The sequence below is a fragment of the Hemibagrus wyckioides genome, linkage group LG13, assembly GCF_019097595.1.
Source record: "Hemibagrus wyckioides isolate EC202008001 linkage group LG13, SWU_Hwy_1.0, whole genome shotgun sequence".
Classification (NCBI taxonomy): Eukaryota; Metazoa; Chordata; class Actinopteri; order Siluriformes; family Bagridae; genus Hemibagrus; species Hemibagrus wyckioides.
The window spans coordinates 20,200,438-20,215,095 of NC_080722.1; the positions used below are offsets into that span (position 1 = coordinate 20,200,438).

Consider the following 14,658-nt stretch of genomic DNA (forward strand, 5'->3'; position numbering starts at 1 on the left):
GATCTATAATTTGTTTTTATACTGGTAAAAAAAAGCCCTTTTGCGGGGATGAATTAAAATTTCAGGGAATCGATTTGAAATGTCGAAAATGAATAATTATTAATAAATTAACATTGTATTTTGTATACGGCAGAGCTACAATACAGTTATACAACCTCATACTAAGAGAGACGAATGTACCGTTTCACACAGCTTCATAAGGATTATAAGACTGATTAAACTTTAACCCGTTCATTAAAGTTTACAGAAAATGTGAATATGATTAACACTATAAGTATTTGTACAATGTGCTCAGATGGTGGGGGAGGGGGCGGGGTTCACGGAGCTTCTCGTTAACCACGTGACCCGAAAAGTGAAAGAGAAAGGTGTTGTTTTCTTCGCAGGAATGGAGACTGCTCTGAAAATGTACTTGTATCTGATGCTGTTAGTGTTCATCTGTGACGGTAATGTAAAGTATTATTCTGCTTGTTAGTGCTCTGTGAATTCACTTCTAGTTATATGAAGCTGAAATGCAGTGTAGGATTTTATCTAAGTGAAGTTTTTTTTTCGGTTCATCTCGTAACAGTTCGTCTGGAAAACTGCAGACTAACCTGAACCAGGAAGAAAAAATATACATTTATAAATACATTCCTATAATATATAAATACTTATATAAGTACATTTCTATAATATATAACTACGTTTGTAATCGCTAAAACCGACACAAGTGTTTTGTAGCATTAAGAACAGAAATTGAGGATGTGGTTCATGTATTAGCAGGAAGTGATAAAGCGCTTCCTCTGTAGACACGGTGCAAGGATCAAAATGTTTCTAGAAGAAACTAGATAAAGTCTTTGACTAATTTGTATATTCACTGAATAGTCGTGATTATTAGCATATCAGAATCGACAGACTACAATAGAAGAACATTTAAAAAAAAGATATTTATTTATTTTCAATGAATAAAAATGTTAAAATTGTTATTTAAAAAAAAAAAACTAGTAAAAAGTATTAGTGATTAATTTGAGGGAAAAATCACTGCTCAATGATTGGTTAACTGGAATAATGGTGATCAGTGATTGGTTGACTGGAATAATGGTGATCAGTGATTGACTGGAACAATGGTGGTCAGCGATTGGTTGACTGGAACAATGGGGATTAGTGACTGGTTCACTGGAATAATGGTGATCAGTGATTGATTGACTGGAATAATGGTGATCAGTGATTGATTGACTGGAACAATGGGGATCAGTGACTGGTTAACTGGAATAATGGTGATCAGTGATTGATTGACTGGAATAATGGTGATCAGTGATTGATTGACTGGAACAATGGTGATCAGTGATTGGTTGACTGGAATAATGGTGATCAGTGATTGACTGGAACAATGGTGGTCAGTGATTGGTTGACTGGAACAATGGTGGTCAGTGATTGATTGACTGGAATAATGGTGATCAGTGATTGATTGACTGGAATAATGGTGATCAGTGATTGATTGACTGGAATAATGGTGATCAGTGATTGATTGACTGGAACAATGGTGATCAGTGATTGACTGGAACAATGGTGGTCAGTGATTGGTTGACTGGAACAATGGGGATCAGTGACTGGTTAACTGGAATAATGGTGATCAGTGATTGGTTGTTTCTTATATGCTATTGGTGATTGGACTGAACCTGCTCTCTCACCATATATTCATCAGCTGTGATGTGAGCAGTCTCTACAATCTTCTCAACATCACTATTCATCTCTATGATTATTTTATTCGTCATTCTGATTATTTTACAGTGAACAGACTTGACCAGGGCAAACACCAAGAACAACAGAATTAAAATCAGGAAAATAAAACACAGGATCAAAATGTTAGGAACCATCACTATCAGAATGAATCAAAATGCTAGGAGTGAGACTTCACAATGACTGTTAGAAAGTCTGGGTTTAAGGGTGAGCATTGTTATGAACATGGCATAAAAAAAATTATAATAATAGTAGTTGCTGTTGTTGTTAGTGTTATTTTATTATTTCTTAAAATGAATACAGGGTTTTCATACCATTAGGATTCTAAGAAAGAAAAACAAAGCAAATATTTGCACAGCAGTCATGAAAGTCACCTGTGGTTTTGGTTTAATCTGTGACTTTAGGGTTTCTGCTGTTTCAGATCTGAACATTATACAGTGCTGAACTGAGCAATAAAGGGCCATTAGAGAACCACAGTTTTATTTATTTATTTTTATTTTTTTATTTGCCTTTAAAGTAGGCTTGGGCAATACAAAGCACTCATTGTTTTAATTGTGATTTAAAATTGTCACAGTACGTGTCGTGATTTACAGAGAAAACAGCTCCTAAACCACATTACACATTCCAGTGAACTATGACCATTATCATTATGCAGAGATAAAAATCTCTCTTTTTGTCACGGAAAAACAAAGAAAAAAAAGAGGACCATTTAGGTATCTATAACTTTTTCTTGATCAATAGACTATAGTCTATTTTATATTTAGGGATTAATTGAAATTTCAGTAAATGGAATTAAACTGATTATTCATTAATTGAATATTAATAAACTCAAACTGTATATTGTACACGGCAGAGCTTCAGTTATCCAACCTCATGCTAAGAGCAGAGTTCAGCTGAACACGGAAAGATTATTAACACTACAAATATTTGTAACATATGCTCAGGCAAGAGGGGGTGCTGGTGTTAAAGTTGCTGTAAAATTATAATATATGTCCTAAAATGGTCCTCAAAATACAGTGATGGAAAAAATTATTTGATCCCCTGCTGATTTTGTACGTTTGCCCACTGACAAAGAAATGATAAGTCTATAATTTTAATGGTAGGTTTATTTGAACAGTGAGAGACAGAATAACAACAGAAAAATCCAGAAAAACTCATTTCAAAAGCGTTATACATTAATTTACATTTTATTGAGTGAAATAAGTATCTTACCCCTTCGCAAAACATGACTTAGTACTTGAAGGCAAAATCTTTGTTGGCAATCACAGAGGTCAGACGTTTCTTGTAGTTGACCACCAGGTTTGCACACATCTCAGGAGGGATTTTGTCCCACTCCTCTTTGTAGATCTTCTCCAAGTCATTAAGGTTTCGAGGCTTTTTTGCAACTCGAACCTTCAGCTCCCTCCACAGATTTTCTATGGGATTAAGATCTGGAGACTGGCTAGGCCACTCCAGGAACTTAATGTGCTTCTTCTTGAGCCACTCCTTTGTTGCCTTGGTCGTGTGTTTTGGGTCATTGTCATGCTGGAATACCCATCCATGGCCCATTTTCAATGCCCTGCTGAGGGACAGAGGTTCTCACCCACATTTTGACGGTACATGGCCCCGTCCATCGTCCCTTTGATGCGGTGCAGTTGTCTTGTCCCCTTAGCAGAAGAACACCCCCAAAGCATAATGTTTCCACCTCCATGTTTGAATGTTTCCATCTCAATGTTTGAAGGTGGGGATGGGGTCATAGGCAGCATTCCTCCTCATCCAAACACAGTGAATTGAGTTGATGCTAAAGAGCTCAATTTTGGTCTCATCTGATCTCAACACTTTCACTCAGTTCTCTTCTATCTCCTTCAGATGTTCATTGGCAAACTTCAGATGTTCCTGTACATGTGCTTTCTTGAGCAGCCCTTTAAGAGAGTGCTCCTAATCTTAGCTTGTTACCTGTATAAAAGATACCTGGGAGCGAGAACTCTTGGTGATTGATAGGAGAACAAATACTTATTTCACTCATTAAATGCAAATCAATTTATAACTTTTTTGAAATGTGTTTTTCTGGATTTTTTTTGTTGTTATTTTGTCTCTTACTGTTCAGATAAACCTACCATTAAAATTGTAGACTGATCATTACTTTGTCAGTGGGCAAACGCATAAAATCAGCAGGGGATCAAATAATTTTTCCCTCACTGTATGTTTTTCAGTGCGGACATGTTTGCAAACAATTAGATGTTGATACAGTTGATTATATTTTTAACCCCATATTCTGCTAATTTGGTCATTGGCCAATTCCCACTTACCAGCTAGCTCTTCTCTATTACAAAACTAGTAACATCCAGGGATTGGCTAATGTCACTCTGGATGGTAGAGAAGAGAGTAACACCACCAATACTACCCCCAGAACACAGCAAATTTACTGTCATGATCTCCCAGCCACAGACAGTGGTATCTTCAGGACCTCCAGTCCTCCAGTGGGGCAAACTCCATTGTACCTCTCAGGAGCCAAAACCTCAGCTTTAACAGGTTTCATTCAGGATATTGTAGTCCATCTCAGAGAATCAGACACATATACTTATTCACAACTGGGGCAATTTATAGTAACCCATCTATTGAGATATTATTTCCTGCAGAACCAGAAATACAGCAATTTTGTTTGGAAGTGGAACTGATCTGACTCCTCCTACAAGCCAAACCCTAACCCTAATTTTTAACTCTAACTTTAACCCAAGAGGTGCTGTACAACACAGAATAATAAACACATATCCAACCTGAAGAACACTGACTTACCTACTATGCCTTGACTTTTGGTTTGGCTTCACCCGAGTAACATCAGGCGGATCAGATTGGACTCCACCCCCTGAACGTTTGGTTCTGTGGGCAGTAGTGTGCTTGCATTTACCTAGTGGAATGTTTTTTTTTTGCAAAGCTAAAGGAATCTGGTATTGCCTACATGAGGGAAATCCACAAAATGTTGGGAAGAACAAACCATACTGAGACATGTTGACCTGAACAGCAGTTAATACATTAGGTCAGCAACTTTTAACAGTGTTTTTATTTACTTTAGGGTTCCATGTCCATGGTCCACCAGGTCCTCTCATTGTTCAACTGGGAGACTCAGTGATGCTGCCCTGCTTTGTAGAAACTTCTGTACCACTGGAAGATCTGGAAGTGGAGTGGAAAAGAAATGACCGTGAAACTCTAGTGCACTTGTGGCAGAATGGAGAAAGTCGACCAGAGTCTCAGGACCAGCTTTATCATGAAAGAGCTCATTTCTTCACTGAGAAGATCGCTCAAGGAAACTTCTCCCTCCTCCTTACAGATGTGACTAATAAAGATGCAGGAGTTTATAAGTGTGCTGTTTACACAAAGCTGGATTCTGGTGAAACTCTGATTGAAATAAAGGAGATTGGTGGGTAAAAATTTTCACCTCATTCATATAATGTTCTGTAAAAATACTTGATATTTAAAACTTCATCAATATTATTATTATTTTTTTATTTTTTTTATTTTATTGTATAATCAAGATTGTAAACAATTCTCATTTCAGAGCGTTTGATCGTGTCTGGATCCCATGTTATATCTGCACAGGCGGGTGAAGATATCACTCTGAACTGCTCTGTAGACTCACATCTCCCACCAGAAAATATAGAAGAGGTGTCATGGAAGAAAATAGATGAAGATATTTTAGTGCTGGTTTATCAAGAGGGTCAGATCCTGACAGAGTCGACTGGTGAGAGATACGTGGACAGAGTAGAATTCTTCAGCACTGAAGAAAGAAACAAAGGAAACTTCTCTTTGAGACTGAAGAATGTCCGAACGGAGGACAAAGGGCTGTATATGTGTTTAGTGTTCTCTGGGGCATTATCAGCTAACACAACTGTGGAGGTACAGCAGCTGGGTAAGTCACTGTATTTTTATACAGAAAACATGTAAAGATGTAGCAGAGCTGATGTCTTAATAAACTGGATGTGGATTAACAGGGATAACATCATGTGATGTGCACTACCATACAGAAAGTAAAAATGCCCTGCTCCTTTTAATAACTCTGATGTTTGTGCCACACAGGTCTTTCCTATCTGCATTTTGCAATTATCATTTTGTGTATACTTGGATTTGTAATCGGATCACTTGTACTAGGCTACCTATCTTACACATGTTATAAAAATAAAGGTAAGTCTGGTCTTCATTTTATGACTTATGATTATGATTTAATGAAGTTTGGTAAGTTTACATTTCAACTCAAAGTACAAATAATGCACATGTTCTTTTTGTTTATTTGTTTGTAGATGACAGCAGAAGAGCTGTAGCTATACAGTGTGCACATGTCCTTTGTCCTAACATTACTATGTCCATTGTCTTCATCCTCTGGGGTGTCACTGATGGTAAATATTGAAAGGGGCTTCTTAACTCCACTCCATATCTAAATCTCTGAACACTCCAAGGACATTGGATGTGTTGCTGATGGTATTATCAGAACCACTACTCAAGCCTCTGGATCATTTAGATGTTAATATTTTTTTTTAAATCTTGATGGTGCTAGCACTGGCTTCAGCAAAGTTCATTAGTGACATCCACACTGCACTTTGGCTCAGTTTTTACTGGAACCTTATCTTACATTTGTCCCCAAAACTATCAGCACATCACTGGCATTCCATGTGCTTCTGAACAGCAGGAACAACCCAATGCTCTCTGCTCAGTCCACTGGGTGTTTACAGTACAGTGTGATCAGGAGATCTGAAAAGCAGTTTGTGTTATTGGCTAACTGACCATTAAAGATTATGCCTCATACTGGATTATAGATGTTATACTCTCACCTTCCTAAAAGGGTCTACAGGCTTGTACACCCACTCCACTAAGTAAATGGCCACATACTGACCTGAGGTTTGGATAAATTAAATGATATTTATGATGGAACTCACAATATTCTGACTTAAGGAAATGCTGGAAAAAGAAATTTGTGTTATGACCATGGTCCAGTAATCTACTAGCATGAATCAACATCTCATTACACCACTCTCCTTAGGCAGAGTGAGGAAGAGGTGAGTTTATCTAGACTGTCTAGGTGATGTTGCAGGAGTAAGTGACACCTCTTTAATGCACACATCACCTCTGACAGCCAATCCTGGTGTAATGAATTATTGCTTCTGAGAGACAAGGCAAACACGCCTCACTCATGATACCAGAGAACTGGGCTCACATTTGTAACCTAAAGATATTTAACCCCTTGTTGTCTCCCCATCTCCATCAGCATTATTATAGAGAATGCACTGCTGTACTGCCAAAGAGGATAGATGAAAGAAATAACTTCAGTTGTGCCACATTTAAAATACTGAAATGTGTAAATAATAATTGACAGTTATGGTAATTTTAGGTTGTTTGGTAGAGATCTGGAGTAAAAAGACATTATTATCACTTGAATGTTGGTCTAACAATTTTCTTTATGACTGGAAAAATATCTATCTATCTATCTATCTATCTATCTATCTATCTATCTATCTATCTATCTATCTATCTATCTATCTATCTATCTATCTATCTATCTATCTATCTATCTATCTATTCATCAGGTATTTTTAGTGAAGCAGCAACTTGTTCAGCCCTCAATTTTGCTCGGATCATTTTCCTATTTTGGATTGGTCTTCATTTGAAATCAATTCAAGGTATGATTTGATGATCAGTGGTCCTTTGAGAACTTGTCAGTCTTGGGTATTATTACAAAAAGTCCATTTTTAAATTCTGACTGCTGGGTCATTAGGCCCAAGTTCCAGTTTATTCATGGTGCCAAACCCATGCCAAAATAATGCAGAGTCCCACCTTGTGTGTGTTGGAGGTAGGAGGTAAATGTAATAGACACTGTTTCAATATCATCCTTAAACAAATAGCTTGTCTCATTTTCTTTATGAAAACTGTATAATGTTACATAACAGATCAGGAAAGAAATACTTCTGAAAGTATGGCTAGCATTAAAATTAATTATAAAGCTTCAGATCCGACACTTTTTTTGACAGCATTTTTAAATTACACATTTTTTTCTAACCCTTTCATCTGAAAACCAAAAGCTGCCATTTTTGATGCTATTCAGCAGAAAATTTTCAGCAAATCTCTAATAAATATATTTAACAATGTTACATACTAAAAGATTTTATTTCACGTTATCATTTATTGTGACAGAAAGAGCTTTTTGAGTAGAGAAATAATTATAGACCAGAGATCTGGCTGAAGCATTACTGAAGTGAGATGAATATTCATACAGCACTGTGTAATGGTCTTAGTTACAAAAGGACCTTTGATCACTTTATTTAAGCTTTTGGAGCTAGGAAGTAGTAGAAATGTGGACTATATGTGGGATTTAAGAAAACACTTGCTTAATCTATACATACTGTGTATTTATTATATTGCAGAAACTCCACAGCGATTAATTGTCTTCTTTGCAATTATACTACAGTACATTGTGGTGACTGTTTTTGCTTATTCTTGTGAGTATACATGAAATCATCACACCATTACTATCTGCAAGATCTTATTACATACTTTTAGAAAGTGTAAAGTTAGGAAAGAAAACAATTAAGGAATAAAATAATTTTATAATTATGTTCTTCTTCTCCATGAAACACTGGTCTGAGAATCTCCAAACAGAATGTTACCTGATTGATCATATAGTGTTATGTTACATTCTCCCTCAAATCAGGGGATCAGTTACAGTAAGACAGGATTAGACAAAGGTCTTGGACCCAGGAGATAAAGTCCTGTTTTCTCATATATTATTTTATATATTATAAGTGGTTGGAGTGCTAGAAGTGCTTTTATATTTACTTATTATCCCGTAATGAAATTAATATCATAAAATGAAACCTGGAAACTCAGGAAACTGCACAGTACATGTTGCAGCAAATTAGATTTTGTGACATAAAATAAAAACAAACAAATAAACCATGAAAATGTTTTGAATCCTGTGTAACTCTTCTCATTACAGAGACGCACAAATGTAACTTTTCTTGTTTAAGTTTTTATTTAAATTACAAACATTGAATTTCTCACATAATGTGAACACTTATATCATTAGAGAATGCTGTGCTTTTTCACCGAAACTAACACTGGTGCCACTGTGACACTGGTGCTGTATTATAATTTTACTGTATTATTATTTTACTGTATCATAATTCTGTCAGCTCTCCTCAGTGCAGCTTTGAATAAATCACATCAGTGTCTAGATGAATTATTACGGCTGTTGCTGCAGTTGATGTGATAAAGTTTACTGTATGAATGATTCATAAATCCAAAAAAGGTTTTACTTCTCTATTTAGATTTCTTTCCCTTTTTGTGATTTTCTTTACAAAGCACGGTGTGTATTTGTGTAATATATACTAACATTTTTTTGTTTGTTTTTATTATCTAGCTATTTTTGTGGATATCTTGTATAGATTTGCCACTGAAGCGATAGTAGCTCTGATAATCATTCTAGTGGTGCTACTTATTCTTATTCTGGGTATTATCGCTGCAGGTAGGTGTTTCAACCATTTATTATATTTAAGTCTTATAATCTGTGTGTTTGTTTGTGTGTGTGTGTGTCTGTGTGTATGTGAAAAAACAAAAAAGAGTGCGAGAGAAAGATAGTTGGTGTGGGTATATGAGTAGAGAAGAGAAGAGTACAAATTTTATATTTTTTGATTTTAAAGTATTTTCAAGAAAATCTTTTTGTTTTTTTATAATATGTTATAGAATTGATTGACAGATACAGACACACTCCAGTAAGGGGATAATCAGTCACTCTTTCTGAAATGTAATATCAAGTGTTATGTAATTGTTGGACTATATAAGCATTACAGTGCCATTAGAACATACCCTGTGTAGTGAATATGAAGCAGCTTGAGATTGTACATATCTACATGTATCTCAGATAACCTGAAAATAAATCTAGTATACAGTCCATTATGATGCGATCATAACTCTCCTTTTTCTGGGCATGTAAATATTGATTTTCGCTGTTTAACATTTAATATAAAAATGATGAATAATTTCAATGTCTAGAATCTCGAGTCTAAAAGAGACAGAAATAAAAGCAGTGCAGATGTTTTACTTGGACAGCATAAAGACTGATCTTGCAGAAACAGTTTACATTCAAGCTCCAATTTTTCAACACCAGATAACTATGCTTTGATATTATAGAGTTAAATTTAAAACTAAAGTTAATTATAAAATGTGCTAAAATGCCAAAATCTGCTGAAATTCTGCAGTAATTGTGAAAAATCTTCTCTGAATATTGCAGAGTTTTCTTGATTTTGTTTTCATTTCTGTGATTCCAAAACCACAAAATCCTAGACTGACTGGTTTATAATAATATAAATAAATAATATTACCAATTTCCAGAATCTGTCTCCTTTACCTGAGCATGTGTAGAACAGATATAAGAACACTTCATATTTTATAAAGATTTCTGTGGTTTCTGTTGAGCACATGTGAACAGGTTAGGAACAGGCCGCTGTGCGACAAACTGGACACACAAAGTCCTCAGATCCTCAGATGATATTAGCTTTGTTAGGTTTTAGTCAAGATAAGTTATTGGTGTTGTTCTGGTGATTAATTACATTTCCTGTAATCCACCGAGAGAACAACAGAAACTGAAGAAATATTTTACAGTATCTGTTTACTGACTCTGTGATTCTGGAAGTCAGGAACAACAACACGGCATTATGTGAGACAGAGGACGGGAAAGTGATTCCAGACAGAACCAGCACTCTGTCTTGCACACATGTACTTTATGTAGAACTTTATGTAGTGTTCGAGCACTTAGTTCTTGGTTCTTGGTTCTGTGTTGTCTTATTTAGTTCTGTGTTTAATGTAGCAGCAGGGTTCAGGAGGAACTTTGTTTCATTTCAATGTATACTGCACAAGCTCTATATAATGAAATGACAATAAAATCTTCTTGACTCTTAATATGAGAGAGTTAGAAACACCTACACTGCTGTCAGTCATTCCGAATTCATATATTATATATATCATATACATATACAGGGGTTGGACAATGAAACTGAAACACTGACCAATTTAGTGTTGGAGGTTTCATGGCTAAATTTGACCAGCCTGGTGGCCAATCTTCATTGATTGCACATTCCACCAGTAAGAGCAGAGTGTGAAGGTTTAATTAGCAGAGTAATAGCACAGTTTTGCTTAAAATATTGCAATGCACACAACATTATGGGCGACATATCAGAGTTCAAAAGAGGACAAATTGTTGGTGCACGTCTCGCTGGCGCATCTGTGACTGAGACAGCAAGTCTTTGTAATGTATCAAGAGCCACGGTATCCAGGGTAATGTCAGCATACCACCAGGAAGGACGAACCACATCCAACAGGAGTAACTGTGGACGCAAGAGGAAGCTGTCTGAAAGGGATGTCCGGGTGCTAACCCGGATTGTATCCAAAAAACATAAAACCACAGCTGCCCAACTCACTGCAGAATTAAATGTGCACCTCAACTCTCCTGTTTCCACCAAAACTGTCCGTCGGGAGCTCCACAGGGTCAATGTACATGGCCGGGCTGCTATAGCCAAACCTTTGGTCACTCATGCCAATGCCAAACGTCGGTTTCAATGGTGCCAGCAGCGAAAATCTTGGGCTGTTGACAAGGTGAAACATGTATTGTTCTCTGATGAGTCCACCTTCACTGTCTTTCCCACATCCGGGAGAGTTACGGTGTGGAGAAGCCCCAAAGAAGCGTACCACCCAGACTGTTGCATGCCCAGAGTGAAGCATGGGGGTGGGTCAGTGATGGTTTGGGCTGCAATATCATGGCATTCCCTAGGCCCAATACTTGTGCTAGATGGGCGCGTCACTGCCAAGGACTACTGAACCATTCTGGAGGACCATGTGCACCCAATGGTTCAAACATTGTATCCTGAAGGCGGTGCCATGTATCATGATGATAATGCACCAATACACACAGCAAGACTGGTGACAGAGTGCTTTGATGAACATGAAAGTGAAGTTGAACATCTCCCATGGCCTGCACAGTCACCAGATCTAAATATTATTGAGCCACTTTGGGGTGTTTTGGAGGAGCGAGTCAGGAAACGTTTTCCTCCACCAGCATCACGTAGTGACCTGGCCACTATTCTGCAAAAAGAATGGCTCAAAATCCCTCTGGCCACTGTGCAGGACTTGTATCTGTCATTCCCAAGACGAACTGATGCTGTATTGGCCACAAAAGGAGGCCCTACACCATACTAATGAATTATTGTGGTCTAAAACCAGGTGTTTCAGTTTCATTGTCCAACCCCTGTATATATTCTCTCATCTGTGTTTTATTTACGTATTAATATTTTCCTCAAATGTCATTCCCATAAGTGTGAAATGTTGTAGTTCCATCAGACAGTCAGATGGTGGTGCTGGACTTCACACTGAGTCTGAAATCACACAAGAGTCATGCGTTTGAGCTCAACATCAGAATCCAGAGTTTCTGAGACACACCTCTGTAACAATATTAACTTTTCTCTACATTTGATTTAAATCCAGACTTAGTGAGTGTGCAGACTCCATCATCATAATCTGACATCTTATAATATCTAATACACTGAACCTGAACATCTCTACATACACTGAATAATACAGTGTACCTGTTCAGATTCAGTTTCATTTAAATTCTTGATTAACGTCTTGACTGTGTTAGAAAAATAGATAATTAATATTTAATCAGTCGACTGAGCAGTTGAACAGTTTACTGATTGAATGATACATTAAACTACAGAAAAATATACAGTAGTGTTTAAAGTATTAGGCATTTTTAAAAGCATTTAAAATTAAAAAGATTATGTTTATGATTAGAAATGATTTTAAATCAAAGTTTTGTTATAGATGTTTATGTAATGGCTTTACTAATAATGTGGCTATACATTATTGAATAAGGTTCACCATCCCTGCTGACAATATCCTCTTTAATATCTTACTTTATTTATTTCATTTAAAAAGTGTTAGATTTTATAATTAATTGACTTTTTTTGAGGGTTAAACACCATGGGATGTGGAGCGATTAGTATTAATGCTTATTTTTGAAAAAAGTTTACATTTTTATCTTCTCTGTGTGAATTCCTGTTATTTTCTGTTTCTCAGTCCTACTGGATCAGGTCTAGTGTTGAGGACAACATTATTTATAGTATTTTATTTATTTCAATAGTGGATGATTCAGTTCTGAAATTATTCACATATAAAAGCATATTGAATAATTTGTTGTATATTAATACATCACAGTTACACAGATCCTTAAACTGGAACAAGTGCACTGATGTTTAAACATTTCATTTTCATGTTTTTTATTAGTTTTCTAAACAGGTCTTACACACCTCTGAAATAACCTTTTAATAATTCTTTATTTTACATATTTTTTATACAGCATGGCTTCAAAGGAATAGAAGATTGTTTCAAATTTATGTATCACGAATGATGTACAGAACTGCAATGCTCTGCGATATTCTACGAATAACTGTTTTTTCAATGGTAATTCAAAGTAAGTACCACTTTTTGCAGGTAAAGTTACATTTGATTGATTCACATTTCATTAAAGGATTAAATGTACTATTATATTTTCCCCAGCACTTCTTATACTAAAGGCTATTTATTATTTATAAAACATTTAGAATACATGTACAGAATGTAATCAATTTTATACACATTTTTATACACATACAACTTTTTAAATTATAAATATTTATTTTTAAAACATATTCCAATATTTTGTTGTTTTTATTGTCCAGACTCATATCCTAGGATCAGTTTAATCATGTAATATTTCAGTTTTAGTGTATCTGATGGGACTGAATCATTTATATAATTAGACTTATTTAAGCTTTATTAGTATAACTAAAAACACTAATACTAATTTTAGCTTGAAAATAAACCTTCACGAGCAAAACTGTGATATTTCTGTAATTAATATTCTCTGTTTTTCAGGCGGTGTGATTGCGTTATTAGTTCCACTCTTTACTGTGCTTTGGGTTTATTTGGATGATTTCTTGCGTATTTTTTTCAGGTTAAGTAAGTACATCATGTAATACTTTATTCTACCTTTTTATCTTATTTATTTTTTTCAGTCAGAAAATACAGACATTAAATTTGATGTAATATAATTTCATAACCACATGACTGTACTTTGAGTCCACAGACTTTACATTAATTACAAATCCATAGACTTAGATAGAATTAACTGATTAAACAAGTTCATTCCTAAAACACAAACTCTTAAAGATCCAAAGTTTGTGTGTTGGCCAGAAATACAATGAATTAAAATGTTAAAGTGAAGGATGTTCTGTACTCGGGAGACAAAAACATTTGATTCTGGTGTCTGAGAATTAAACCTGCTGTGTTTTTCCCTGGAAATGATCTGCATGATATTTCCAGACTTTTTATTTATTTTAACTGTTTAGTTGTAAGGACTGGACTGATGCAGAAGATTCAGGATCCATATGTAAAGCTTTATTAGAGCGTTAGAATTCGGGTCAGGACTCCCTCTGTTGGCCTGGCGCCAAGTTCATGTTACATTAGTAAAAGTCACTAGCAGACATTTTTTTATTGATTTCACAAGTTTACATAATTCTAAACATATTTCACTTCATGCTATACATAAAAAAGTTAATGATATGCAGAATGTTTAATTGTGTAGATTTGGGCTTTAATTTAATTTCTTTAAAATTTAGACTAACTTCTCACCCTTCCCTCTGTCTGAATAACTTTTAATAATTTAATGATGCTTCCAAATCATGGTTATTGTGGTACATTCCATCTGATTCGGCTATTTTATTAACAATTAAGTAGTTTGTTAACACTGTGCTAACTTTAATTACAGAACAATACAGAAACATGGATTTTTTTCGTCTTCATGTGTGTATATTGATGATCTCCTATGAATTACCAGCTTCACACTCACATGTTCATTAGATGATGCACACAACATGCCGTTAAAGG

General features: G+C 35.6%; 1 protein-coding gene across 1 annotated transcript; it reads left to right on the forward strand.

Annotated features, from left to right (window-relative positions):
• Positions 1–288: 288 nt before the first annotated feature.
• Positions 289–13,763, forward strand: LOC131363669 (CD276 antigen homolog). The gene is made up of 10 exons (XM_058406406.1): positions 289–443; positions 4,769–5,113; positions 5,252–5,602; positions 5,770–5,874; positions 5,991–6,086; positions 7,272–7,364; positions 8,106–8,180; positions 9,101–9,205; positions 13,091–13,204; positions 13,648–13,763. The coding sequence occupies exons 1-10, from the start codon at positions 296–298 to the stop codon at positions 13,746–13,748; spliced, it is 1,533 nt and encodes a 510-aa protein (XP_058262389.1). The 5' UTR covers positions 289–295; the 3' UTR covers positions 13,749–13,763.
• Positions 13,764–14,658: the final 895 nt, after the last annotated feature.